This window comes from Octodon degus, unplaced genomic scaffold (assembly GCF_000260255.1).
Source record: "Octodon degus isolate 3935 unplaced genomic scaffold, OctDeg1.0 scaffold00023, whole genome shotgun sequence".
Classification (NCBI taxonomy): Eukaryota; Metazoa; Chordata; class Mammalia; order Rodentia; family Octodontidae; genus Octodon; species Octodon degus.
In genome coordinates, this window is record NW_004524599.1 from 20,112,068 (window position 1) to 20,140,065 (window position 27,998).

A 27,998-nucleotide genomic window follows, 5' to 3' on the forward strand; every position below is an offset into this window, starting at 1 on the left:
TTAAAAATCAAAACACGAAAAGATACATGGGCAGTGCAGAAGTGTAGATGGAATTTAATTTAACTTAAATGTAGGGTGTTACGCCTTGAATCCACACACTCACTTTTGTCCCTCGAGACTGCTATTGTCTAACTACCCGTGAAACACATCTCACATGGATAAAATAAATATCAGCTTATGAAAACAGTAACAGCAACAAAACGCCCCACACAAGCGCAGGTGCGCATGCCCCGCCTAAGTGGGCGTGGCCGTCACGCCCCTCCGCGGGCGGAAGCAGGCACCATCGAGTTGCGCTCTTCCAGGGTCCTAGACAAGAAGGGAACGCGAGCCAGGTGCTGCCGAGCGGCGAGCGTTCGCTCTCCGGACCCCAAGGTGGGTTGCCTCAGCGGGGGCTTGGGCTTGAGTTGGAGTCACAGGGCAGCCGCGGGCCTGGAGCGAGGCCGGTTCTGGGGTGCAGAAGGGCCTTCCGCGAGGGAAGCCGCCGGTGCGCGCGGGCGGATTTCAAGGTGCGCGCCGCCCGTGGAGGTGGGCCGCCCTGAGGCGGTGGCGCGCGGAGGGCAAGCCCCGGTGCTCGGCTGGGTGGCGGTGGGGGTGCAGAAGCGGCGAGGGCGCAGGCCCGCAGGCCGGGGGCTGGGCGGACGGGGGCGGTGGCGCTTGCAGGCGGATTCTGCGTGAGGGCATCGGGTGGAAAGGCTCTGTGTTGTGTAAGAAAGCGGGTCTTTCCTTGGTGTTTTGGAGGACAGAGAAAAACGTTTACAACACATCTTCTGTAGCTGGGAAGTCCTCACGAGGACGTTCTGGGAGCTAAAGGCAGTGTTAGGCATGTGGTGTGGTAGATGTGGTTCGTTTGATCGGATTATTGTCCTGCTTTACTCCTGGATCGGTTGCAGACTTCTTAAATAAAAGAAGGCAAAGAGACACCCCAGAACGCCCCGGATGCGAGAGAGATTGATTGGATGAGAGATCTGGGGTCTTTAGTACCTTGTGTACATTCATATGAACTGTGCGTGTCTGATCCCTTCTCTGTACAGTGAAATTGAAGACAGTTCTCTAGAGGGCGTTGTGAAGATTAATGAATGAATATGTGGAAAGCAGATGGAGTGGCAGTGCTGAGAAGTGAAGTGTGAGTGGGCACTAACAAGAGAGAGAGAGAGTCCAGGAGCGAGAAAGGGTACTGCAAGTTTGAGAAACTGAAAGTAGTTGATTAGGTTATATGAAAAGTGTGGAGCACATGAAATGTGTTGTACTGGAACTTAAGGGTGATGGCGAACCATTACATGTAATAGACACAGCAGAGATGTGATTTCTCATTTTCCCATTAGAAAGACCATTATTGTAATGTGTAACATAGATTCGTGCAATAGGAAGACCAGTTGCAGTAGAGAGTAGAGGATGGAGGCAGAGGTGATAGGGATGGAGGGATATTTAAGCAGTAAAGTCAATTGTATTTGGGATTGATGGGGTGCATGAAATATGAAAAGAGGAGGAAATGGTCAGTTTCTGGCTCAGACAGCTAGGCAAATGGAGCACTCCCAGAAGACAGCTTACTGTATTACACATTGCGTTGGTCTTTAATGGCACAGAAGTCAGCCACCCCTAGTTCAGCGTCACACAGTATACCGTTGTATTAGTCAAGGTCCTCTGGAGATAGAACTGTGTTTATATTGGTCAGTCTATGGACTGATAGCCAGAAAGCCCCATAATCACATAAGAATTGACTTATGTGATTGTGGAAGATGACAAGTCCCAAGATCTTCAGGATGAGGCGCCAAACTTAAGACCCCAGAGAGCAAATGCTTTAGTTCTCATTGAAGCATAAGTCTTTGAAGCTGGATGATGTAGTTAGTCTAAGGCCAGTGGGTTTATTACCCAGTTCAAGTTTGAAGGCATGGTGATAAAGCTGTTACTTCAACTCCTAAGTCTTCAGACAGGAAGTCTTCTCTTACTTGCAATAGTTAACCTTTTTATTCTAACTAGACCTTCAGCTGATTACAGGAAACCCACAACACTATACATTTCACCAGTCGGTCTATAGTGTGTTGATTTAAATGTTACTGTTATCGAAAAGCATGCCAACATCCAGAATAATGTTTGATCAAATATGCTATATAGGTACTTAGGGTCCAGAGCTGAAACATAAAATTGTGTATCACAATTCTAAATTTCTATTTTCTGGCTAATAATCATAAATTTCTTACAATTTTCCATTTACTTTAAGACTAGTAATACAAATTCCACCATGGCAGTGTAATAATAAAGACACTAGCATTTGACTTAAAATTTTAAGTCTTTAAGAGGTATTAGATAGGTCTCACGATGTCTTTCAGGCTGGCCTCAAATTAGCTTTCCTTCCGCCTCAGCTTCCCAAGTGCTGCAACTACAGGTGTGCACAACTACACCTAGCGTCATTCCTTTTTTGACAAAAATATCAGATAGGGCACACTTGTAATCCCTGCAGCTGCTAAGGCTGAAGCAGGAGAGTCACAGATTTGAGGCTAGTCTGGGCAGCATAGTCACTATATCAAAATTAAGAAACAGTGCTTGAGATATAGATTAGTGTGAGGGCCCTGGATTCAGTTTCCAGTCTCACCAGAAAAGCATCCGCTGGGGCTGCTCGTTGTGTGCATCCACAAGTACATAATGGCGAGGTGCTTGGGGCTTGGCCAGGCACAGCTGCTACTTGAGTGAGCCTTCCATCCATGAGCACCCCATGCATGCTGTTTGAAAGGCACATGATAGCTATTGGCAGATACTGTCGCACTGTTTTGGAGTCGCAAGAGTGGCCCAAATCTAGAATACCGGAGGCCTACTCCAAGGGATGATGGCCTGTTTTCTGAGTTTGTCTTTGACATGTTGCGTTCTGTAGAGTTTCCAGGTATCAGATAGGCAGAAGGGATTATAAGTCTGGCACTTGAGCTGTCTGTCTTCAAAAGTAAGTCACTAGTATAAAGGTGGTAAGTCACAAATACATGTATTTTCTACATTACTCTTCCTAGTGTGTTCTTTTTTTATCTTCACATCCAGTGTCTTTCTGAAAGTGTCATTTTTTTTTTTGTTCTTCCCACTTTCTTATTTCCTATGGTGAGCAGGCTGTTCTGTCCATTCCGATACTGATTGTCCCCACAGAGATCACCAGTGGTATTTGTGTTTCTAATTAAGTACATATGTCAACAAGTTTTAGGTCATTCAACCTCTTGGAGTGTTACATTCTTTTTTTTTTTTTTTGTAGCGTTGCATTCTTGACCACTGCCTCTTTATTCTACTTAGCAAATCTGTGATTTCTTCCTATCTGTAACAATTATACATTTATTCAAAGTCTCTGTGATTTGGGTTTATCTTCATCTTAAAACTGAGTGAGGTAGGGCTGTGGGAACCTAAGGTGATACGGCTTATGAGTGACAGGGCTATTTTGGAACCCAGACATGCCTGAGGCCTGGTGTTTTCTACCACACCACACTTGGAAATATAGACCTCCTTGGCCTTCTGGGTCTGTGTTCTCCTCCACCTCTCCAGTTCCTTTTCAGTTCTTCAACTTACATACAGGTGTTTCCCAGGTTCCCAGCCCTCTGTAATGTTTTTCCGGCCGTAACAGCTACCGTGTTGAAGGCCCAGCCTTTCTGTGTTCAACTTCTGAAAATTCCTGTCTTTCCCTTCTCAGCCGAGTGTCTCTCACCTCCAGGAAGACTTGTGACCTTCTCTGGAGAAGCAGGTGCTTCAGTGCACTCTGCCAGCATACATGGCTCACAGGTCACTGGGCTATAAGGGTTACTTAATGTTAGGCACCCTTGTTATTATATGATTTTTGTTACTGTATTTTCAGGTACATCCTTCAGGATACAGCCAGGAGAAAGTTCTCTGAAGCAGGGAGACCAGCCTGGAGCTGGGAATGGCTACCGTGCTGGTGAGTGTCCATTCCCTGGCTCCTTGAATCTGAGCGGGGCCCCTGGTCATGAATGAAAATGAGTGTGCTACTGTGGTCCTAGGCCAGAGGCCTGACTCGGGTCCCAGCAGGCTGGATTTGGCAGCCCTTCACCTTGAGAGTCCAATCAGAGAAAGACAGCGGAGGTAAAGCAAGTTAGGGATTTTTGTTCACAGAGGCTACTTCGGGAAGAAACATGAAGACCTGTATGTTAAGTCTTTGAAGCTCTGATAAGAGCTTCAGCATTATACAAGCAAGGACAAACATGGGGACAAGAAGTGGTGCATCCAAGCGGTGGGGTCAGACTCATCCGATCAATCATTATCTTGGTTCTGGGTCTGCAGCAGCATTTTGCTGGCTGCAGGCAAATCATTTCTTGAGGAGGCCGCTAATCCCTGTTAGGGGATGACTGCTCCTCCTTGGGGAAGGGGGCCGCCTTGATTGGGAGAATGTCTGGGTTTCCATCGTGCAGCAGTCCCTCCTGGCTGGGGGCAGAGTTAGTGCCCATCATGGGGTGCCCTGCCTTCCGGACTCACTGTTCCTGGAATCTTAGCTTGGTGTTTTTAGCCATGAAGGGGGCCCATAGAGGCTGGAGAAACTCAAGGCTGATTGGCCTGGTGTGACAGGGTTTAGACAGACACTCCTTGAATGATTCAGCAACAGTGTGTAGAGTTGAGAAGAAATCAGACTCTCAGTTTGAAGTAGCAAAAGAGGCAGTGTTGGGTCCTAGAAAAGACTCAGCACTTTTAGCAAAAGCAGCCTTTAAATCCTTGTTACAACTATACTTAGGAACAGGGATTCCAGCTGCAAGGAAACCACAAAGGCCTTGGACAGGAGCCACTGTGCAAGCAATTCAGGCAGCTGCGCTATGAAGAAACTGCAGGGCCCCGGGAGGCGCTGCGCCGGCTCCGCGAGCTCTGCCGCCAGTGGCTGCGGCCCGAGACCCGCAGCAAGGAGCAGATCCTGGAGCTGCTGGTGCTGGAGCAGTTCCTGGCCATCCTGCCCGGAGAGCTGCAGGCCCGTGTGCAGGAGAAGCATCCTGAGAGCGGGGACGAGGTGGTGATGGTGCTGGAGGACTTGCAGCTGGAGCGTGGAGAACAAGGACAGCAGGAGGGAAAGGTCAGATATACTCTTCGGCAGGAATTGAGATTCTGTCCAGACCTGTGGACATGAGTGCGGCAGTGGGTAGAGAATTGCTAAGCTTTCCTTCTGTTTCTTTCCTGTCTGGGTCTGTCCTCCACCTCACTATCCTCTTCTGGGAGAAGGTAAATGTGCTCAGAATTCCCTACCCACCAACAACACCTTTTGGGATTTCTTTGTTTCCTCCCCAGCGCTGAGCTGAACCTATGGGTGTCTGTCCTTGTCTGTAGGGCCCAGACCGCAGAAGGAAGCAGTCAGTGCTTGTGGAAGCACCAGCCCCTCTGAGAGCAGTGCAGGCGCGGCAGGTCCTGCCTGAGTACGGAGGTCAGGAGCCTAAGGAAGAAGAGGGTAAGAGCCGGACTGCCTCTGAACTCAAGGGCGGGAGGCGGTGTGCGGCCCTCTGAGGCTCTGCTCAGCATGCTTGCTGCTCTGTGTTTTGCATTAGGGTTGCGTTTTTTTGAAGTATCCCTTACATTGGTAGAAATGTACTCTTTGTACTACTCAGTGAGTTTCACAAAAATGGAAGGAGAACAGGCGTCTAGTGAGCACTGCAGTCTAAAGGTATCCAGCACTCCAGACCTTTTTTTTTTTTAATTTGTTTCTTTATTTTTAAAATTTATTTATGTGTGTGTGTGTGTGTGTGGCCAGCTCAGCCCACCAGGGGGCGGGGCTGGCTGGCATGATGTGCTGGGGCATTGAACCGCGGTCCCTGTGCTTTGCCAAGCTTGTTCCACGTAGGTGCCTTAGAACACTGAGCCCTCTCACCAGCCCACTCCAGACCTTTTCATTCAGCCAACATGAAGGAAAGGTGACTGAACCTTCGCTGTACTTGTCTTCCCTTTACTGCAGGGAGAAGTTTAAAAGCTAGGGCCAGGAGATGGCTCCGTAGAATGAGCACTTGCCTGGCCAGCACCAGGCTCTGAGTTCAAGCCCCGGTTCCACAAAAAGAAAAAAAAAAAAAAGTCCTAAAGGAGATGGTTAGAACAAAAGTATGTAATGTCCATGTATACAAATTCCCTAGTGAGAGCCAGTATTCTGCTTAACCATGCACACTAGGGCCTGGGATGTGGCTCAGCCGCACAGGGCCAGCCTGGCAAACTTGAGGTCATTAGTTGGATTCCTGGTGCCAGCAGAAAAAAACAGCGTGTACTAATAGAGAGGAAAAGGAGTAGGCCTGCTCGCTCACCGCAGGCAGAGACGCTCGGCTGCACGTTTCGCTACTAATACTTTCTTAAATGACATGGTTTCTTATTTCTAACTATCCTTCAGTTTTTAATACTTACTTACTTATGTTCTGTAATTCCTTTTACACTGAAAGTTATCTTTGTTTTTTTGGGGTTTTTTTAATAAAAACAACTACATTTATTGGCCTTCAGTAAAAACATAAGAGTAGTCAAAACAAAATGAACACATGTTTTACAAACACTCGCAGGGCAAACCACTTAAACAACTGCCTTTTTACATATCATCATAATTACCACTGCCTCACTTCCTGTTTGAATTCATTGATCATTTCTAGTTGGAGACACTTTGTAGCAGAGTAATGTTATCTCAGCATGATCCGACCCAGTTGTTTTCTTGACTTTGTTTTAGAATGAATTTCTTCTGCAGCATCTAATACAAGGTTCATGTACTCATCAAAACCAATAACACAGCCCTCTGTCCGCATGTTCACTTGCTCATACAGCCACCCCTGGATCCGGGATCTATTCTGCAAGCATCTGAAGATGAGGTTGATGGGCTGCACCATCACCCTCTGGACTTTCTGGCCCTGACCCCGGTACGCCATGGCGGAGCCCGACCTGAAAGTTATCTTTTCACTTTCTGTTCCTTCCACGTTTCTTTTCTTCCTTATGGTCTGGTACAATACCTGCTTCTTGCTCTCATCTTCATCCTTTCTCTGCTTTAATGTCATCTTGGTACTTCAGGTACCTCTTTCTCCATCGTTTAAAAAATTCATTGCCAGACTGGGGGGAGGCAGACCAGGGTGGCTGTGGCATGTGGCAGAGGGAGGCTGCTTCCCTCGTGGAGGAGCGGCCACAGGGTGGGGAGAAGCAGGAGCGAAGTGCGCCCCTCAGGACGCCCCTGGTGGTCTCTTCCAACCAGCCTCTTCTCTTGAGGTTTCTACCACCTCCCATTAACGCCTTTAGCTGGCAAACGAACTTTCAACACATGAGGGTTTTGGGGACTTTTAAAATCCAAGCCATGGGGCCGGGGAGATGGCTCAGTAGAATAAGCGCTTGCCTGGCAGGCACAAGGGCCTGAGTCCAATCCCTGGTTCTGCCAAAAAAAAATTAAAAATAAAATAAAGTCCAAGCCATGACACAGTCCTTTACCTATTGGTGACTTTCTTGGGCACTGCAGTCTATGGCAAAGGCCTGCTTCTGTGGGGAGCCTTCTGAGTCACGTTGCTGTCCAAAAAGGGGCCTCCCTTTGCTGAACAGCTTTGCAGAGTCAATGTAATACTTGCAGGACATCTTCTTTTTTAAAAAAATTCATTTTAATGAGAAAAGGAAGATAAAATAGCAGTGAAGCAGTTTTAAATCAGGTTAGCAAGACGGTTATAATAATTAATACATTGCCTGTACAGTACTTCTTGCAAATGTTCCTTAGCTGTGGATCTGATGAAGATGTTACCTTATACAAAGTGAAGGTTAGTTTTGGGTTTCGATGCTTCTTCCTTTTCGGTGTATGTCACTGTCAGTTTGATTCCTCCCTTGGTTCCTCACTTCTGCTCTAGACTGCCTCGTCCCATCACAGAGGGTGCTCCCTGCGGCACATTGTTGCTCATCGTGACCTTTAGTGTATTAGCGCTGCTTCGAGTGTCCTCTTTGGGTTCTTCTACCCACTTCCCCCGTTGCTGTTTCCTTCTAGCATTGCACCCTTGTTATCCTTTGGGCTTTAAAACACTTAACCCAAAAGACCATTCATCTTACCCTCTGCCCCTGTGTCTGAGCACCTTTTTTTCATTATCAAGTAATGTCACACTTTAGATGAAAGCCATGTAGTCGTCAACAGTTGTTTAATGTCTACTTTTGTTTATGTACCAGGAACTGCGCCAGAGGAAATAAAGTTACCCTGCATATGCGTACAGTCTCCTGAGGAGTTCAGGCTGTGATCAAGGAAGACAGATTTTAATAAATCATTACTGCACTGAGCAGGCAAAGGTCTCTTGATCCAGACCAGAAAGGTCAGGACAGAGGCCAAGGCATGTTTGTGAATATGCTACCCTCAAGGTCTTCTTGTCCTGCGTTTTAGGTACACTGAAGAAACAGACACTTGTTACTTGTCTAGGATCACATAGATATCAGTTATAAAAAATTTGTACCATGTCAACGTGTTTTCACTCTTAAAGTCCGTTATTGATCCAAGGGTCCTCAATGGCCATAGCTTTTTATTTTTCATGTGACAAATTATTTTCAAAATTTATAGTCATGCCCTTCAATACAGTTGGTTTGCTTGCCTAGCGCTCCTCTGTGGGTGATGTATCATATGGTAAAACTTCAGCCATTGAAAATAAGTCAGGGGGCCAGGGAAATGGCTCAGTAGAAAAAGCGCTTCCCTGACAAGCGCAAGGGCCTGAGTTCAATCTCCGCTTCCACAAAAAAGAAAAGTCAGAGCCGAGTGGCACATGCCTATAATCCCAGCACTCGGGAAACTGAGGCAGGAGGTTTGCCATAGGCTCCAGGCCAGCCGTGACTACATAGTTTAACACCAGCCTGCTCTATATAGCAAGACCCTATCTGAAAAAATAAGTTAATTCATCTTCAAGTACAACCCCAACCTTCCCACAAAGCAATCACTGTTAACCATGTCTTGTGTATAATTCTAGGTATATACTATACAAATATAAGCAACAGTAGTAGTTTTACTTTACTTGCTTGACTTTATTTACATATTTTTCCATGTAGTTGCAGGTTCCTTCCCCAAACACCAAAACCACAAGTAACAAGTGATACACATTTAATTTTTCAGATGAGGAGATACAGATTGAGTGTGGAAAGCTTGTAATAACAGACTCGTGTGAAACAGAGGAGTCACCCCGGAAGAAAGCTGAACCCAGAGAGGCTCACTACGAGGATTCTACCTTGGAAAGGCAGCAGGGCAAGCCCCCGCATTCAGACTTGACAGAATGCAGAAGCACACATACAGGAGGAAATCTGTGTGACTCGGGAGTGTGCCAAGATCCTGCACTTCCTGGGCATCAGAAACCCCTCTCCAGAGAGAGAGGCCATCAGTGCCACGAGTGTGGGAAAGTCTTTCAGAGGAGTTCACACCTTGTCAGACATCAGAAAATCCACCTTGGTGAGAAGCCTTATCAGTGCAAAGAGTGTGGGAAGGTCTTCAGTCAGAATGCAGGCCTCCTGGAGCACCTGAGGGTCCATACTGGAGAGAAACCTTTTCTGTGCATCCACTGTGGGAAGAGCTTCAGGCGTAGCTCTCACCTGAATCGACACCATAGAATTCACAGTCAAGAGGAACCCTGTGAGTGCAAAGAGTGTGGGAAAACCTTTAGCCAGGCCCTGCTTCTCACACACCATCAGAGAATCCATAGTCACTCCAAGAGCCACCGGTGTAACGAGTGTGGCAAAGCCTTCAGCCTGACTTCAGACCTCATTCACCATCACAGGATTCACACTGGGGAAAAACCATTCAAATGTAAAGTATGCCAGAAAGCCTTCCGACTAAACTCACACCTCGATCAGCACATACGAATCTATAATGAGGAAAAGCCGTACAAGTGTTCTGAGTGTGGAGATGCCTTCCGACAAAAGTCAGGTCTCTTTCAGCATCAGCGACATCACCACAGAGGCAGACTGGCTTGAAGAGTGCTCTCTTTTATGGAACGGCAGAAGGAACAGAGAGAAGAAGAAAGCATCCCAGGAGAAGTCTCTGGTCAGTTAGTGTCAGCAAATGCTCTAGGGCCACGTTGGAAGCCATTTACCTCTGTTCTTTGTTCTTTGAAGTTCACCTTGGACAACAGTAGAGTCCAGTGCAATCAAAGCAAGCTAACAGCCCTCACTATAGGACTTGGAAGAGGCTTTAATGTGATAATTGCATGGTGTGTATCTCCACGTAACTTGTGCTCGGTGAGGCCTCTGAGAGAGGCAGTCAAGCGTCCGCAGAGACGGATGCAAAACAATAGGAGGTTGATATTTTAGGTACTGTAGCAACAGACTCATTTTCCCCACTGACTGCATACACACATACACACACACCCGCCTTCCAGCTTTACCTCCATACTCCTGTACAAAGCATTTTGGAAAGCAAAGTTAATTTTTTTTGGTTACTGTAGTGCTTGTCCTTGTGTCCCTTTACATTTTCTGTCCCCATCCCCACCATATCTCGGTTCACATTGCAAAACTAAGTTTTATGTAGACCATGGAAGTGATTTCGTGACTCATTTTGAGTGCACTGTGAATCCAAGTAGCAAGAGTCTGTCTTGATAACTCCAGTGCTGGTACATTGCTGCATAGATGCTTCGCATTAAATGTCCAGTGAAAGAAATCAGACTTTAAAAATATTAGAGATGCAGTTTTTGAATATTGCTTGTTTTGGAATTTATTGAAGGTCACAATAAAGTCTCCTTGGAAAGAAGGTCCTTATCTCTTTGTCAGTAACAGCATGTTAATAGTGTAAGAATATTGAGAGTATGGAGGTTAAAGGCAACAGCTCCCAAGCACATAGGCAGATCGTAAACATGGCTTTCTTGTTGGTAGCTTCCTGGGGTACGATGTGCTGATAGTGTCTCAGGCTGCCAGTGTGGGAAGATGACTGAACCCTCACAGTAATTACAAGTTCGGCATAGAGCTTCAAAGTAAAAAGAGACTGTAGAACTCTTCCTCTCAACAGATAGGGTTAGAGACGGCACGGCTGCCAAGGTGGCTCCATGCTATCTCTAGGGCCCAAGCCCTCTGCCGCCGTGCTGCTCCGCTGTCCTAGTCCATGCCTGCAGCTGTTAGGAGCCTCACAAGACCCTCAATGGCTGCTGAAGCTCCACCCATCACATGCAAAGTGGGAAAACAGGTCGAAAGAGGCTTGTCCCAGTTCTGCCAGCTCTGAGCATCCCTCCCAAAAATCGCCACATGTGTCTCTGGCCAAAACAGAAGGAAGGTAGTTTTGGCAATTATGACATCGCATCATAGTCGTAATTGCCAAAATTTTGAAGAAAGCTAGATGTCCTTCACTAGGTGAATGGGTAATTAAACTGGGCCAGGTTTTTTTTTTGTTTTTGTTTTTTTTTCCCCATCAGAGCATCATGCCTGTAATTTCATCTGATTCAGAAGCAGTTTTGATTTTTTTTTTTTTTTTTTTTTTTGGTATCAGGGACCAAACTCTGGACCTTGAGCTTGCCCATGCCACTGAACTATCTCCCCAGCCCCCTACAGTTCTGATGTGAGTTGTCTCCTCTGCTGACTTATATTAGTTTCCTTTTAAGCAGCAGTGCTTTTAGAAATACTGTAAATAGGAAGCTATCAAATTTTAAATACATGAATTTGATTTAAAATGCAATATCAAACAATGTAGATAGTGAATGGGGTTCCCTACAATATTACTTTAAGAAAGCCACCCTTAGTGCCATGTGCTAGAACCGTGACACTCTAGGAAGCTGAGGCAGAGTTTCAGCTTCACCAGCTTCACCTAGACCTTGCTCACAAGGGGTGGCCGGGGTTGTGTGGAGGCCCTGGTTCAGGTCCCAGTACGGGGGTTGGGAGGGATAACAAGAAAGGCACCTCGGTAGGGTGGTCAAGCATTGTCATACTCCAGCACAATCCAATACTCTAGCGCTTTAGAGAAAGTTGGTATATGAAAATACAAAAAAAAAAAAAACATTTAGGATGAAAAAAGTCACAGCTACGGCTGGAAGTGCATGTACTGGAGGACAAGTCTCAAAGACAATGATCAGACCTGAGATAAGTGGTAACAGCTATGAAGTCTATATAGATGTCAGTCACTTCAGTGGGTGACCCCCATCCTCTGACCAGTCTCTTCCTGCTAAGTTCTATGTTCCTTCTATGTATATGAGCTGCCTGACTTGCTTCCTCGTTGGATTACTGTTACCAACCATACTTAGAATCTTATTGGTTGAGTATAGCTGTAACCCAAGTTGTGCCCACGTGGCTTTGTAACACTTCCCCTGGTTGGGGGGACTTCCCAAGAAGTGGGGTCAGCAGCAAGCCACTTGGGGTCTTTCCTACCTCTCAGAAGCTGTTTATCTCCCTCTTGATAAATATTTCTTTTTTTTAACTTATTTTTTTATTTATTTGTGTGTGTGTGTGTGTGTGTGTGTGTGTGGCCTGCTCAGCCCACCAGGGGAGGGGGCTGGCTGGCATGTGGTGCTGGGGGATTGAAGCGCGGTCCCTGTGCTTTGCTAAGCTTGTTTTAAGTAGGTGCTTTAGACCACTGAGCCATCTCACCAGCCCTCGATAAATATTTCTTAACTTTTGACCTCCCTTGTCCTTAAAATTAATTGATTTGGGGGAACACGAACTTGGCATATCAACCATCACTAGGTTGGGTGTTGTACTTCCTTTTTATCTTATTTGGAGGTCCTATGTGATTTCCCGTGTCTGTTACGATCCCCAGCTGGTTTAATACACATAGAGCCATACTTACTGGCTAATGTATCTATTAAATGTTATTATGCTGTTTTACCCTATTTACTCCGTTTCCTTTATTTTAATTATCTCTTTAACTCTTACTCCAGCCCGTGAGAACCATAGCAGATTCATCTTTGTCTTCCCCATCCCGCTAGTTTTTAACGGAAAAGATTTGAGAAACGTGCGTGTGCCGGCCAGAGACAAAGGCCCTGCAACCACAGAGGCGCAAGTCGGCCGGAAGCCCCCCGCGGAGCTGGAGAGCTGTCCGAAGGAAAGACGTCGGCGTCGGCGCTGCCGCCGGACGTGCTCTGTGCGCCGGGCCTGGCTACCGGAAGTGCTCTGTGCGCCGGGCCTGGCTACCGGAAGTGCCTCTGCGGCCGCTGCCCGCCGGAAGTGCCCTGTGCGCCGGGCCTGGCTACCGGAAGTGCCTCTGCAGCCGCTGCCCGCCGGAAGTGCCCCTTGCTCCGAGCTCCGGGCAAGAGGTCCCTGGGGTGTGAGTCCCGGGCCCTAGCGCTTCGCTCAGGAACCGAGCCCTCGAACAGTGTTTGCAGAGTACGAGGTACGGCTGGCGGGAGTCCGGGAAAGCCCCTGGCTGCGGGACACGGGACACGGGGGTGGGGACAGAGGTCCGCATTGCATTGCGGGCGGGCGGAGAGCGAGAGGTACGCGGCGTCCCTCCGTGGACGTCAGGCAGCGGCGATATCCAAGACGAAGCACGTGGCTTCGCGCTGAGGTTGGAAATTAGCATTAGGATGTTCCGGACCATGAAAAACTTGGGTGGAAGAGATTTGAGTAGTCGCCAAGCATGCCAAAACGTCCCCCCAAAATGGCAATGGCACGAGAAATTTCGTAAAACCGTGGTTTTCTTAAAGGGGAGGACCATGTCTTTTGTTGCAGATCTAGCTTTAGACCTGGATAATAATGAGGAACGCAGTAGATTGAGTGACAGACCAGGACCGCCCTGGAAAGAGCGGGCCTCGGGAAGTTTGATTTTAATTCAAGGAGTATTTAAAACTTTGCGAGGGGAGTTTCTCAGCTGCCACAGCCCAGCCGTCAACATAGGACACTTTTCTGTCCTCAGGAGGTGTGGTGATTTCCTCGGAGCCCCGGGCAAGAAGTACATGGGCTGGAAGGTAACTCCCAGTGTGTTAGATGTCAGCTGGGCAGAGTTGGAGGTCACACAACACCCAGGAATTGTCGCTTGTCACAGGCAGGGTCTGAGCGTCTCCAAGACAGAAATAAAGAGCTTAGCTCACCCCTCTAAAATAAGTTTGCAGATTCGCTGGCTCCTGTCTTGGAAAAAGCATTTTCAGGACGCATCTGTGGAAGAGGCCTGAGAAGGCTGGGACGCTCACCGTGCCCAGGGCGGCGCAGCTGGGAGCTGCGGAGAGTTCATGGTTTTAGGAGGTAGAAGTCTATGGATTTCCATCAAATCATGGTCTTGTTCTTAGTTTTGGTCTTAGTGATTTGGAGAGGAGTGAGATAGTGGTGTATTCTGGACAGGAAATGCCACAAGTGTGCTCCATTTTTACAGTTTTTATGATTTCCTTGATTACTTTCTGCCAGACTTACTTCTTCTGTCCTACCTCAGAATGAAGTCAAGAACCAAAGGAGGGTAGGAAAGCTTTACTGGAAGTAAGAACAGCTCCTGGGCTGCCGGGAGGGAGGGAGTCTGAAGCGGATGGCCAGGTGAGCAGAGTGGGGGACTGTTCGCGGTCTTTAGTGGCCACCCTCACAATGACCATTTGGAACTTGGGCTTCTAACCCGCTTCCTCAGCATACAGAGCTTAAGGGAAACCAGGATTTTAGAGGGAAAAATACCTGTTGTTCTGCATCTTGTTTCTCAGAACTCAGGAGCTTAGTACCGAGTGGCTGCACCCCCTTTAGCAAGGCGTGGGCTGCTCTCCAGGCTGCCTGAGGAAGTTCGCCCTTGGTCCAGAGTCCATGTTCACTGTCTGTTCTGGTTTTTACTTTGGTCCGTACGGCTGGTTGTCCAGCTGTCTCAGGCCCAGTCCCTCCTAAGCAAACTCAATGCGTGCAGACTCAAGGCAAGAAAAAGCAGATAATAAATACCTCCTGCTGGAAGAGTGGCTTAGTGTCAGTGTAAAGACTTTGGGGATAGAAGACTTTGGAAACAGTCTGCTACACCTACATTAGAGGCAGGCATCTGGCTCCTCTCTGGGTAAAATTATCCCTCCTTCCCAGCTGCATAAGCATCCTTTTCTTTCTTTCTTTTTTTTTTTTCCAGACAGGGTCTCACCATGTAGCTCATACAGGCCTTAAACTCAGTATGTATCCTAGGCTGGCCTCAAGCTTGTGCCAACCCTTGTGCTTCAGCCTCCCAAGCGTGGGGGACCCAGTGCCTCTGCACTCTTACCCTTCTTCCCGCATGTCCTACCTGCCTTACTTCCAGGTGTAGCCCCTTTATGTTCCTGATCTACCTCTGATTACTTGGGTTTATGGTTTTAGTATGACCTGTGCAGGGGACAAACATATCACACAGGGCTTTGGAGCTCTGCTTGGCACATTATGAATCAATTCTTGGGCTGTAGAAGCACACTTGGAAAATGTTTCTGAAGTACAGACCTCAATCAACCAAGTGACCCTTTCTCTAGCTTCTAAGCTCAACATGTATGAAGCGTTACCAGGCTCCACTCCTGAAAATGAAGACAGCCTCCTGAAAGTGAAGGTCGAAGACCCTACCTGGGAGCAGGCTAATGCCTCCCAGGAGCACAGCTCCCGTTTGCAGGAACTCTGCCGTCTGCAGTTCCGGCAGTTCTGCTACCAACAGGCCCCCGGGCCTCGCGAGGCTTTAACTCAGCTCCACGAGCTCTGCCGCCAGTGGCTGCGGCCCGAGACCCGCAGCAAGGAGCAGATCGTGGAGCTGCTGGTGCTGGAGCAGTTCCTGGCCATCCTGCCCGGGGAGCTGCAGGCCTGGGTGCAGATGTATCCTCTGCAGAGTGGAGAGGAAGCCGTGACAGTGCTAGAGAACCTGGCAGCCGGACCTGCCCACACAGGACAGCAGGTAAGGGATGGGGTGGTGGGAAAAGAAGTGAAGGATGTGGGACTCGTAATCTCTAACTTTTTATTTTGAAGTAATGTGTAAGTTATGCATGTGTTGGGAGAAAGGTACATGGAACTTGTGTGTACACTTCAGCCAGATTTGATGGTGTTAACGCTTGTTTTGGGCGTGCCATGCCCAGTGCCGTTGTGCAAACAAGGCCTTTCTGTGTGCGTATGTGTATGAACCATTTCAAAATTAACTGAAGGGCTGGAGAGATGGCTCAGTGGTCTAAAGCACCTACTTGAAACAAGCTTGGCAAAGCACAGGGACCTCGGTTCGATCCTCCAGCACCACATGCCAGCCAGCCCCGCCCCCTGGTGGGCTGAGCTGGCCACACACACACACAATAAATAAATGTAATAAATAAAAATAAATAAATATTAAAAAAAAACAAAATTAACTGCAAACACTCTCCTTTTATCTTTAAACACTTAGGTGTTTATGTGTGAAGAACAAAGGCATTGTCTTATGAAACCAAAATACAGTTACATAGTCTCAGGACATTCAACTATCATGATGCTGTCATCCAACCTTAGCTCTGTGCACATTTTGCTGTATTAGCCCATCGCTGTTCTTTGGGGCACTATTTCCTTGTTTTCTGGAGCTGTGTCGGCGTCACCTTTGGTTGCTGGCGTCACCTTTGGTTGCCATCGTCTCCCAGCTAGGCCCGCCTTGTACATGGTGATGAGCACGTCCTTCACACAGGTGCTGCTGTGTTCTCGGGAACCTTCCTGACAAGGGCCTGTAGCCCTGCCTTGTGAGGAAGCTATGTCCCCCCTTGGACTACTGCACACGCTGCGGGAAGCTCCAAACCTCACTAAACCTCTGCCCGCTTTGGCAGGTGTCGTGCGGGCTGTGTGTGCGCCCTGGGCAGGGACCTGTCCTGCTGTAGCATGGGACCTGCCCCTGCCCAGATTCAAGCCTCCCCTGCCCGGTGAATGAGTGAGTGTGCCCATGTGTTCCTGCCTCACTGGAGGACGGGACGGGGCTGCTGTGTGTTCCCGCAGGGATGTCCCTAACTGCTGTTTGCTCTGGTTCCCACCAGGATGCCTTTTCAGGGTGAATGTTTTTGTCTCCAGGCCTCTCTCTACATTCAGGGTCAGAATGTGCACCTAGTGGTGACAGACTGTCAGGGAGCCCCTTTGGAGAGGCAGGGCCTCCAGCTCCCGCCCGGCGTATCCACGCTGCCAAGTGAACCTCCACAGCTGGCCCAGGAAGTGAGCGGTGAGTCCCACAGGCGTGCCGGTGAGAGCCAGCTCGCTTCTCGGTAGACACCTGGCTAGCCGTGCCCGCAAGTTGTGTTTCTCAGGCTTATGTACACTCAGATGCTCTCACCAGCTGCTGAACGTCATCTGGCACCTCAGTTACATGTTTACATACTTGACATTCACACTCAGCAAGGTGAGAGTGTGAAGCTGGGGTAGTACCACACCCATCGTCCCAGCTTTCAAAAGGGCTGAAGTACAAGGATGCAACGCTTGGACCCAGGAGTCCAAGGCCTGTAGGCCCCAGAGACCTCCTCTTAAGAAAAAAAAAAAAAAATTCAGATACACAATAGATCAATACATCTCTTTTTTTTTTCTTTTTTGAGACAAGATCTTACTGTGTAGTTCAGGCTGGCCCAGAACTTGCAGCGATCCTCCTGCCTCAGCCTCCTGAGTGCTGGCATTGCAGGTGTGCACCACCATGCCTGGCTTGCTATGTATTAACTGTAGTCACCATGACGTGTATTTGCTCTCGAGAACGTATTTTGTTGAACTTCAGGTGTATGCCCTTCACCAGCATCCGTTAAGGTCCGAGTGGTCCAGAGGAAGCTGCCGTGGATTTCGTGCTGTGCTCCCCAGAGCAGTGCACACACATCACCAGCATCTCCCCCTCTTTATTTACACCTGTGGCTTGCTTTTCTTTATGTAAAAAATGCATCACTAGTTCATAAATGCCACTCAGCTTTATGAGCAGGAAACCCTAAAATTTTAGAATCTTTTTAGTTCTTGGTAGCACAAAAGAGTTGTAGTACTATTATCTCAGACAACGGGATCTGCATCTTAATTTAGGGACTGAACCAACCCAGGGTGTGGGCCACTTCCACAGCCTGCCATGTCTCACTTGGGCTCTAAACTCTTCCAGGCTTTGCTCCCGTGGGACCAGCTCTTCTCCAGGAAGAACGCTCCAGAGAGAGGAGGGCAGCTGGGGCTGAGTGTAGCCCACCCCAGACCCAGGTGAGTGCCGACAGGTCGTGGGATGTCACTGCACCCGCCTTCCTTTGCTCTTATCCACAGCTGAGAGCCTGCTCGGTGCCCATGTCCTGTGTGTCGCTGCTGCAGAACGTCCCAGGGAGCTCTGGTTGGTCCTGTTCCCTCCTCTCGCCTCTAGACCTAGGAGTGAGAGTGCAGGGTGCAGCGGGCCCTTGGGCTGAGGCCCTTGCCTTCTTCACTTGCTGCGGAACGACTGAGGATTTTTTCTTGGAATTGCTGGTTTCTGTCTCTAGCCTGAGGACCTGGGCCTGTTGTCACCCTCCTTTATATTCTGGGCTCAGCACATGTCATGTAATATTTGGGCAAGTTCTGTACATCCCAAACAGACTTCCATGGGTTCTTTAAAAATTGACACCTTTTTCTTCCATATTCTATTAGTGGTTCATTAGTTTTTCTGGTTGGATTTTTTTTTAATTGGGGCTCAGAAGTGGAGCCCCTACCTGCCTTGCATGAGGATCTGGTTTCTGTTCACAGCACTGCAGAAAATAAATTCTTTCTCCTCTGAGTTGGGTGCACATCACTACTGCACAGCTGGCCCAGGCTAGCGTCCTCAAGACCCCTCCTCAGTCCCTCCGTGCCTCCTGAGTCTTACCCCCAGTGGACCTTAGGACTCCTGCTCTTAATAAGTACTTTTCCTTTTAAAAAGAAACACACAAAATAAAACCTACTTCTAAGGGCTGGGGTGTAGCTCAGTGGCACGGTGCCTACCTGGCAAGTGCAGGCTCCTGAGTCGATTCCTGGTAGCAGAACAAACAAGCAGCTGTAGTGAAACGCACCTATCCACATTTTATATGTCAAACTCATTGCCTTAAATGTAATGTACCAAAAGCAAAAGAGGGTGGCCTATTCTTACAAGTGTGTATTTCATAAGTGGAATACCTGGATATGACTATACCCATGGAAGCAGCAGAGGGCTGAGACGCTGCCCTGATGCACGATTAGTGAGTTTGAACTAAGAATAACATCAGAAGTCCAGGAAGATCAAAGGGTGGAGGTGTAAGTGGGTAGTGGATGAAAACTAATACTAGGTCGAATACTAAAAGACCAGACAGAAAGAAGAAAATGACCTATATTGAAGTAAGGCTAAGATGCAGATTGAATTATGTGCCCCCGAAGTCCTGAGCCCAGGTACCCATGAGGGGCCCGACTGGAAATTTGTCTCTCTGTGGATGTCCTAATGAGAGGTGAGGTCATACCAGACAGGATGGCTCTTCAGTCCAGTGACTGCTGCAGTTCTGTGACGGCCAGGCAGGAGGAAGGGAGAGCTGATGGGACAGCCAGACCAAGGTCTGCATGACGCTTCCATGGGCCTCAGCCTCTGGCGTGGACAGGAAGCCCCGGAAGCTGAGAAGGGCGAGGAGGAGCCGCCCCAGGAGATGTCCGAGGGCAGCGCCCTGCGGATGCCTCGGCAGAGGCTACCCTTCTGCTGTTGTAAGCTCGCATGTCTGCTGGTTACCAGGCCCTAGGAAGCACTGTAGGTTCCAGGGCAGGCCACAAATGATATGATCACGGGGAGGGATGCTCGTGTTTCTGGGAGGTAGGCTTTTTAGTATCAAAGTAATTTTTTACAGTTCAGAATAAGGTAGTGATAAGGTAAAGAGCAAACATCGTGTGCTTGGAAAACCTCTTCCTTGTCACAGCAGTCATCCAGTATGGGAAGGCTGGACACTGTATTCTTTTCAGTCACTGAAAAGAAAGGGTAGATTGAGAAATGAAACAAAAGCAAGAGGTTAAGTAAGAACCCGTGTGGTAGGCCTTCTGGGGCAACATTAGATGAAACTAAAAATATGAAAACGTAGGTAACTCCCAAAACAAATAATTACAGAGTACAAGTTTCCTGACATGTATCATTGCTGGCTTTGAAAAAATTTAAGTAATCTCTATTAGTAAAATTCATGAGATTTCAGAACTTGAGGTAAGTTCTCACTGTGTTAAAAGGCCTCTCCAGACTCCAGCATTATGTATTTGAAGTCAGTTAAGTTGCATTTACAGTGAGTGAGATACTGTCTTTTTCTTTCTTTTTTTCTGTATTTTAGAGAAGGGTCTACAGGGTTTTCGGGGTCTCACTACTAGATCGGACTGGTAGTGATCCGCCTGTTTACAGTCTCCCAGGAGTGCCACCACACCCAGGCTCAGTTGCCGGCTCAGTGCGCCACGGGGGCTGGGCCGGCGCAGCAGGCCCCAGGGATTGAACCACTATTTTGTCGGGCCTGAGATACTGTCTTGGATATTCTTGAACCGCAGGACAAAGTGCTTTTAAGACAGTGAGAAGGACAGCTCGAGTGAGTCAGCTCCTGTGACAGCAGGTTTACTCCATTGGAGCTTGTTTCTCTGAAACCCCTAAATTACTGTTTGTCCAGGGTCATCCCATAAAACTCTTCAGGATTCTTATCCTTCATTGCAGCTGATTTATGCTGGCTGTGGGTTTGATTCTGCAGGCTATGTGAAAATCACGTAGGACACTACACTGTTGGCTGTAGCGTAGGACTGGCCCTGGCCCTGAATATGGCCTCCTGTGGTGGCATTGGGCAAGCTGGTCCTAAACATCATCGATATACTGAAAGGTTTCCAGACTCGAGTGCTGTGTGTGCCCACAGTGATTGTTCATCGTGTGATACTCCGTGCCCTTTATAGCTGGACTTGTATCCCTGCACTGTGAAAAGAAGCAGCCGTACTTTCCTTTCAGGTGGCCTTGAAGGTGAAGGCAGGGGAAGAGCCCGACCGGGCCTCTGCACCGAGGGCGTGGCCACATTGGAGCCTGGCTCCCAGGAACCCAAGGGAGGATGCGGATCAGGAAGTGGCGACAGGCTTGCTGGGTAAGGACAGCCCCTCCTGGGAGTGCCCTCCCGCTCCTTCCTGTGGGCCCTTGCCATTTGTCCCCTTGGTGATCTTCTGGCACTAAATGCCTAAGTTACTTCTGCCTGTGATCTCCAGGGCCTCTTGCTTCCCCTTGGAGTGAATGTCCTTTCCTTTGACTCCTTTTCTTTCTTAGCCATCAACATTGCTAGGTGAGGGTCGGGGAGATGGCTCAGTAGAATAAGCACTTTCCTGGCAAGTGCAAGGGTCTGAGTTCAATCCCCGGTTCTGCAAAAAAAAAAAAAAGAGATTTCTAGGTGACTTGCTATTGTTGGTATCCCTTTATTTTGCGAGCTGTGTGAATGCTCTGCCTGGCCCCCTCTGTCCCTCGGAGGAGGTGCCGTTGCCCAGCTGGCCCATGGCCCCGCCCTGCACATTCCACAGGAGGGCTGAGACTGCATCCCACATGTCGTTTCACCACCCCAGAGATTGTTTTTCTACGTCCCTGGACCAGCTGTTAGATACATAGTTAATGTGTCATTTTAGGAAAAGTAATAATGGTGGTTTCTTTAATGTAGACCAAGATACCTGTGAAGAAATAGGACAAGATGTCAAGACCTCAGGAGGATCTAGCAGGTGAGTGGCTGTGGCCCTACGTAGCCCATTCCTGTAGAAGAAATCAGACTGCAGAAAACGAGAGAGAGTGTGGCCCCCACTGTGCCCACACGGAGGCCCGCGCCGAGACGGCCTCTCAGTCCTGGACAGTGGCACAGATCACAGTGGCACCCAGTGTCCTCCAGAACCCAACGCTGTCCTGCTCGGTCACTGGGCCTTGTGCTTCCTTACGTTTTCATGGAGACCTAGATGGAGAAGCCGGAATGCAGAGAACTTAGGTGACAGCAAAGGCTGCAGGAGAAGCTGCTTTGATAGTGAAGAAGGAAAGATGAACGCAGGAAGAGGGCTTGGGAAGCACAAGTGCGGGTAACTTTCAAACTCTGCTAGGCGATTCAAGCAGAGAAAAGAGCAAAAGGAAAGAAGCTGATGGGAAATGGCAGCAGTAGGGACCCTGTGGGTGGTTGTGGGAAAAGCCAAGTGTTAGCCAGACACCCAGAGGGAGCGGGCAGGACCAAGTCACAGGCCGAGGGCCCGCTTGCTCGGGGGGCCACTAACTTCTCATCCTTGAGAAAGGGGGACAGAGAACAGCACGTGTGATCAGCCTTCCGGGCAGGCCGCAGTGGGGTGAGGAAGTGACTTTCCTCGTTAGTGTTTGTTCACCTTAGGGAAACAGGAAGCTAAATCATTCACTCATTTTGGTTTTAGGAACTGAACCCAGGGCCTCACCATGCGCTCTACCACTGAGCTGTACCACCAGTCCCTAAAATGGAAGTCTCTGGAGCTTACCAAGAAAATGGAAATTTTTCATTCAGGTAGTAAGCACAGAGCCACATTCCACTGTCAAGTACAGGGCTGCAAGTGGACACTGGACGTGGAACTGAAGCCACGACTCTGTGCTGCAGGGAAAAGGTGCCACGCTGGGCATGGCCACACTCAGGAGGCGGAGGTGTGAGGCTGCAAGTTGTAGCTCAGTTTAGAGACATGGAAGGACCTTGTCTTGAAGGCTGGCATGTGTGCTGGCTTTGTCTCTGGTGACTTCAAGGCCAGGCTAGACTCCGTGGGCAGACCCTGTCTTTAAAAAGGAGGAGGGTGGGTTTGTAGCTCAGGACCACAAAAAATAAATACAAATACATTTATTTATTTTTTTTACAAATACATTGAAAGGGACTAGAAATACAGTTGTGTGCTCGAGTGCTTACCTAGCACATCTGAGGCCTGGGTTCAGATCCACTATAACTAAATAGTAATAATAAGGAAAACTTACCTTGCTATTGCACATAAGAAGTGCCTGGTGCAGCTGCCTCGGTTCCACGCCTCCTCTAGGCCCTTCCCCATCCACTTCCGTACATTGTCCTTTTCCACCTCCACATCCTTCCTCTACCATGTCAGGCTTAAGACAATTTCTACTCACCGCAGAATGTTCCCAGCAGCACTTGCGGTCATGAGATGATGTGTGGATTACAGGTCCAACCCTACCCCAAAGATTACTCTCCGATACTTTGCTTTTTTATTATTTTTGCATCACTTTAATATATGGATGGATAGTCTTGAGGAACAAAACACATTATTCTGTTTATAGCATTCCGATTTTAGTAGTGATATTTCTACTTAGAAAATTTACTAATTCTTTTTTTTTTTTTTTTTGGCGGAACTGGGGATTGAACTCAGGCCCTTGCACTTGCCAGGCAAGCACTTATTCTACTGAGCCATCTCCCCGGCCCACTAATTCTTGATTGCCAAAAAAGTCAAAAAAGTGTAGCATTTCTAGAAGTGTGATGTTGACATTGCTCTTAAGCAGTGGTTAGCCCAGGATTCATTTGATGAATCTAATGTTTCCAAAGTAGATGATTCTTTTATTTTTTGTGGTACTTTGGATTGAACTCATGACCCTGCAAAAATAGAGGATTCTGACAAATCTTTGGATGGTGCTTCAGAAGATGCTGTGGTCCAGCCCCTGTCCAGCTCAGAGTCGGATGGCCGTAACCCCGTCAGCTGCCTGGGTTATGCTCAGAAACTGTCAGCTCACGTTATATTTCCAAGTCAGAGGCATGACTTTATCAGCACACCTGTGGAAAGGCTGACACCAGACACCTCTAACCTGCTGCAATATTTAGAGTCGTTCTTCACTGAGGAATTAGTTTCAAAAGTCACCAGGGAAACAAATGCCATGTTGGCTACAAAGCCCCCTGGCTGCAAAGGATTTTGCACTGGATAAACAGGAAGCCACTGACAATGACACATTGAGCGTCTTTTTTGCAATATTACTGCAAGTTATTGTGCAGAAACCTGAGCAAGAAATGTTTTGGTCAACAACCTCTTTTGAATATGTCTGACCTCAGACAAATTATGCCTGGCCAAAGATTTTTACATTTGCTTCAGTACCGGTATTTTTTCAATAATTCTTCCATATCTGCTGGTCAGTAAAAGGCTCATATTTCATTGCAGAAGATCAAACATGTTCAACTTTCTCAGTTTTTTTTGTTTGTTTGTTTGTTTTTTTGTGGTGCAGGGCATTGAACTCAGGACCTTTTACTTGCCAGGCTGGCATTTATGCCACTCAGCTATCTCTCCGGCCCTCCAACTTTTCTTATGTTTTCAACTGTATGAACTCCAAGCAGAGAAATGGTAATTGATGAATTGGTGCTTTTCCAGAGGCCCTTAGCTATGAGGCAGGGTAGCCTGATGAAATGAACAGGATTTGGTCTTAAACTGTATGTACTTTGTGAAAGTCCTTCCATATCCAGAAAAATCTGTGATTGGGATTTAGCTGGGGAGATAGCTCAGTAGAATAAGCACTTGCCTGGGAAGTGCAAGGTCCTGAGTTCAATCCCCAGTACTACAAAAAAGGAAAAGAAAATCTGTGATAGATATGAGGAGAACTTGTACATAACAATCTCCCTCATCTAAGAACCAATTGGTAGGGACACCAGAGAAAAATAGAAGGTTCTGGAAGTTCATCTTCCTGTTGACACTAGCTTGACTGGATGAAGCAGTTCAGGGGCCGGGGCAGAGCCAGATAAGCTCACAGTGGCCAAGGCGTGCAGCTGTCGCCTGCTGCAGTTTGCCCATGCACTGGGCAAGCAAGAGCATCCCACTCCTAAAGAGGACAGGGAGGGCTGTGCTCGGGAAGCCTGGTTGATTCTCCCAGATTCAACAGTTAGCTGGAACATGAGAAGTGAGTGAGAGGTAGAGAGCCAGAAAAGAGGTACAGCCCATCTTCGCATGGAAGAATTACCCTCCCTCCTACACACAGTTCACATTTGTCTTGGGGAGGGGAATGCAGTTTGGAGTTTCTGTAGCATGTTGTTTTTTCTTTCCCAGAGAGTGTGTGCCCCGCAACCCCGGTAGTACTGCTGTACTTCCTGAGAAGACAGTTTTGAATCCTGCAGATCGCCCCCCACCCCGGGACTTGTGGGCCCAGATGCACATCGCGTCCGTGCAGTATGCAGCAGGAGACATCACTCGCAAAGGAAGGAAAAAAGATAGAGCTCGGGTGAGTGAGCTGCTCCAGGGCCTCGCATTTTCTGATGACTCAGACGCAGAGGAAGATAAGGAGCCTGACGAACAGCCTGCGCAGAAGAAGGTCAAGGTGGCAGGCATGCCAAAGGAGAGGTGGACGAAAAGAGACCTCAGTCCCAGTTTTCCACACTGGTCAGCCCTGGATTTCGGACTTCTGAACCTCAAGAGTGAAAAGTTGAACCCAGTAGAGCTCTTTGAATTATTTTTTGATGATGAGACATTCAACCTGATTGTTAATGAAACAAATAATTATGCTTCTCAAAAAAGTGTCAATTTGGAAGTCACCGTTCATGAAATGAGATGTGTATTTGGTATCCTGCTTTGGAGTGGATTTGTAAAGTGTCCCAGGAGGGGGATGTATTGGGAGATCTCTGATGCTGATCAGAACGTGGTTAGAGATGCAATTAGAAGAGAAAGATTTGAATTGATTCTTTCATACCTGCATTTTGCAGATAATAATCACCTAGATCAAAAGGATAAATTCTCAAAATTGAGACCGCTCATAAAACAAATGAATAAAAATTTCCTCTTGTATGCTCCCCTAGAAGAACATTACTGCTTTGGTAAATCAATGTGTGAGTGCTTTGACACCAACCAGTTCCTGAATGGAAAGCCTCTTAGAATTGGCTATAAAATCTGGTGTGGTACAACCATACACGGTTATCTGGTTTGGTTCGAGCCCTATCAAGAAGAGTCCACGTTGGAGGCCGATGGGGATCTTGACCTTGGGTTAGGTGGCAATCTAGTGATGACCTTCGCTGATGTTCTGTTAGAGAAAGGCCAGTATCCCTACCACCTGTGTTTTGACAGCTTCTTCACAAGTGTGAAATTGATGTCAGCTTTGAAGAAGAAAGGGTTGAGGGCGACTGGATCCATTCGTGAAAACAGGACTGAAAAATGTCCACTTCTTAGTGCAGAACAAATGAAAAAGGGATGTTTTGATTTCCGAGTAGAAGAAACTGATGAGATAATTGTGTGTCGTTGGCACAGTGACGGAATTAGCAGTCTGTGCTCCACTGCTGTGGGCATAGAACCGCTTAGTGAAGTCAGAGGTTCTGCTGGTGAAGACGAGCTCCTTCCGCTCAGCCAGCCAGCCATCGTGAGACTATATGAGGAGTGCAGGAAAGGAGTATCCAAGATGGATCAGAGCATCTCCAAATACAGAGTGACGTTAAGAAGCAGGAAGTGGTACTCCACTTTGGTGAGCTACATGATAGACGCGGCCATGAGCAACGCATGGCATCTGCACAGACTGTCTCACCCTAGCTCCTCGCTAGAGCTCCTGGACTTCCGAAAACGGGTTGCGCAGTGCTACCTGGGACACAGTGCTCCTGTGTCAGATTAAGGCGGATCCGCAAGCTGCAGGCAGTAACAAGCCAGAGAATTAGAGAGTAGCACTACCAAAGCAGATCTGATGTACATAGTGTAATGATAAGTACTATTTTTTTAACCAGACGTTTATATAGAATTTCAAGTAATGCTAAAAAATACCTGAAAATGTTCAATTCCACTGGAACCTTTCTGTGTCTCAATTTTGTGGCAGATGTGGGAAATTTTGAATTATATTTGAGCATTAAAAGAATGAAATCCTGCCCTCCCCTTTTTCTCCATCAAGTGCCATTGTAAAATGGACAATATATAGTAACCAGGGATGGCACTGAGTGCACAGTCCAAAGTAGAGCTATTACTTAGGAGCTAAAACTGAGGAAGTAAGCCACATGTGGTAGTGCACACCTGTAATCCAAACAGTAGAGATTTAGTGACATCTGGCTGCCACTAGCAATAAGATACTAGTTCTGAGTAAAGCGTTTTTGCTGCAAAGGATGCACTTACGGCTCACACAGGATCGCTGGAAGTTTGAGGCCAGTCTGGGCTCCATAGTGAGACCCTGTCCCAAGAAAGCGGTACGCGGGGGCTGAAGAGCTCTACGTTAAAGCTGGATCAGATGGTGTGTGAGCAGGGCTAGGCCCCGATCTCAAGGGAGAGTGCTGTAAAGGCAAAACTAACCGTGAAGCAGCGCTTTTGAACACTGAAGTAAAGCCGTGGCCTGATGTGACTGAGTTGGAAACCGAAAAGATTCTAACTTGACTCAAAAGGGTAACAGTGGATGTGGCACCCAGGTTCACGTCACCCAAGGAGGAAGTTGAGGCTGACGGTCGCTGTCTGCCTTGGTCCTCCACGAACTAAACACTGTGATCCTTCACGTACTTATATAGTGCTCTCAAACTGCCTTCCATGGTAGCTGCTGTTCAGGGTATGTCCATTACTAGATGAACTTACGGGGACTCGCATGTAACCAGGATGGGAGCTCGGTGGTTGCCATGCACATACTACGTAGACTACTGAGAGCGCACTGCAACTTGATGGGAGTCGTAGCTGTCCACGTACGTAGCTGCATCTTCTGAGTGCACTTTTATGATAACCTTATTCAAGATGTAGCAACCATGAGGGGGACACAGTAATTTGTGGCAAGAGATGTGAAGACATGGCAACATCTAAAACTATCAGGCAGGGTGTGGGGGTAGCGAGGTGGTAGAAGACTGCACGTGCAGGCTCTGTTCCCAGTGTCAGGCAAAGTACACAGACTTAGTGACGTCTGACTACTGGTAGCAGTAAAATAACTGGAGCGAAGACAGCTGTCACTCTAATAGATGCACTCCGGTGTAAGAATTCAGTTCATTTTCCTATTACCAGTTCATCCACTAATGTATTACACTACCAAATAGTGGTGGTTTTTTTTGTTTTGGTCTTTTTGGGTAGATTCTCTTAGACTTAGGAAGCGCTGGACTGTGATTGAGGGGTTGCCATACACCTTTGCCCAGAGCCTCTGATGCTGGAGAAGAGGCACTCCTGTAGACATCTACAGACAGAGGAGGGCCTGCCAGTCTCCTCAGAGTTGGCCCTGGTTAGTGGTGCCTGGATGCTGGAGAGTGTAGTTGATCCCTTAACACTGAAATTTAAGTTTTTAGAATTTACAAATATTCCCCACTCTCGTGTGTGATGGCTACCTGGGCCATATCCCTGCTTAAGTTAGTAACTGAGACCAGTTACCAGGATGAACAGTCACTGAACTAAAGCCCAAAAACACA

The 27,998-nt window shown here is 47.8% G+C and overlaps 2 protein-coding genes and 1 pseudogene across 7 annotated transcripts; 2 read left to right on the plus strand and 1 right to left on the minus strand.

The window, feature by feature from the left end:
- Positions 1 to 317: 317 nt before the first annotated feature.
- Zscan26 (zinc finger and SCAN domain containing 26) lies at positions 318 to 9,894 on the plus strand. 5 transcript variants are annotated; one of them, XM_023712106.1, is made up of 6 exons: positions 328 to 506; positions 3,659 to 3,709; positions 3,821 to 3,901; positions 4,709 to 5,038; positions 5,290 to 5,407; positions 9,035 to 9,894. In XM_023712106.1, exons 3-6 carry the CDS (start codon positions 3,887 to 3,889, stop codon positions 9,883 to 9,885), a joined length of 1,314 nt encoding a protein of 437 aa, XP_023567874.1. In that variant the 5' UTR covers positions 328 to 506; positions 3,659 to 3,709; positions 3,821 to 3,886; the 3' UTR covers positions 9,886 to 9,894. The 5 variants fall into 5 exon arrangements, with proteins under 5 accessions (XP_023567872.1, XP_023567876.1, XP_023567874.1 ...); XM_023712104.1 differs by lacking the exon at positions 3,659 to 3,709 and having other exon boundaries at positions 318 to 372; XM_023712108.1 differs by lacking the exon at positions 3,659 to 3,709 and having other exon boundaries at positions 318 to 372; positions 4,709 to 5,032.
- On the minus strand, positions 6,606 to 6,848 carry LOC111815887 (annotated as a pseudogene).
- Positions 9,895 to 13,089: 3,195 nt separating the features above from the next.
- Pgbd1 (piggyBac transposable element derived 1) lies at positions 13,090 to 27,113 on the plus strand. Of its 2 annotated transcripts, XM_023712090.1 has the most exons (8): positions 13,090 to 13,219; positions 13,742 to 13,793; positions 15,276 to 15,685; positions 16,804 to 16,948; positions 17,852 to 17,943; positions 20,666 to 20,795; positions 21,354 to 21,411; positions 24,712 to 27,113. In XM_023712090.1, the coding sequence occupies exons 3-8, from the start codon at positions 15,290 to 15,292 to the stop codon at positions 26,252 to 26,254; spliced, it is 2,364 nt and encodes a 787-aa protein (XP_023567858.1). In that variant the 5' UTR covers positions 13,090 to 13,219; positions 13,742 to 13,793; positions 15,276 to 15,289; the 3' UTR covers positions 26,255 to 27,113. The 2 variants fall into 2 exon arrangements, with proteins under 2 accessions (XP_023567858.1, XP_023567857.1); XM_023712089.1 differs by lacking the exon at positions 13,742 to 13,793.
- Positions 27,114 to 27,998: the final 885 nt, after the last annotated feature.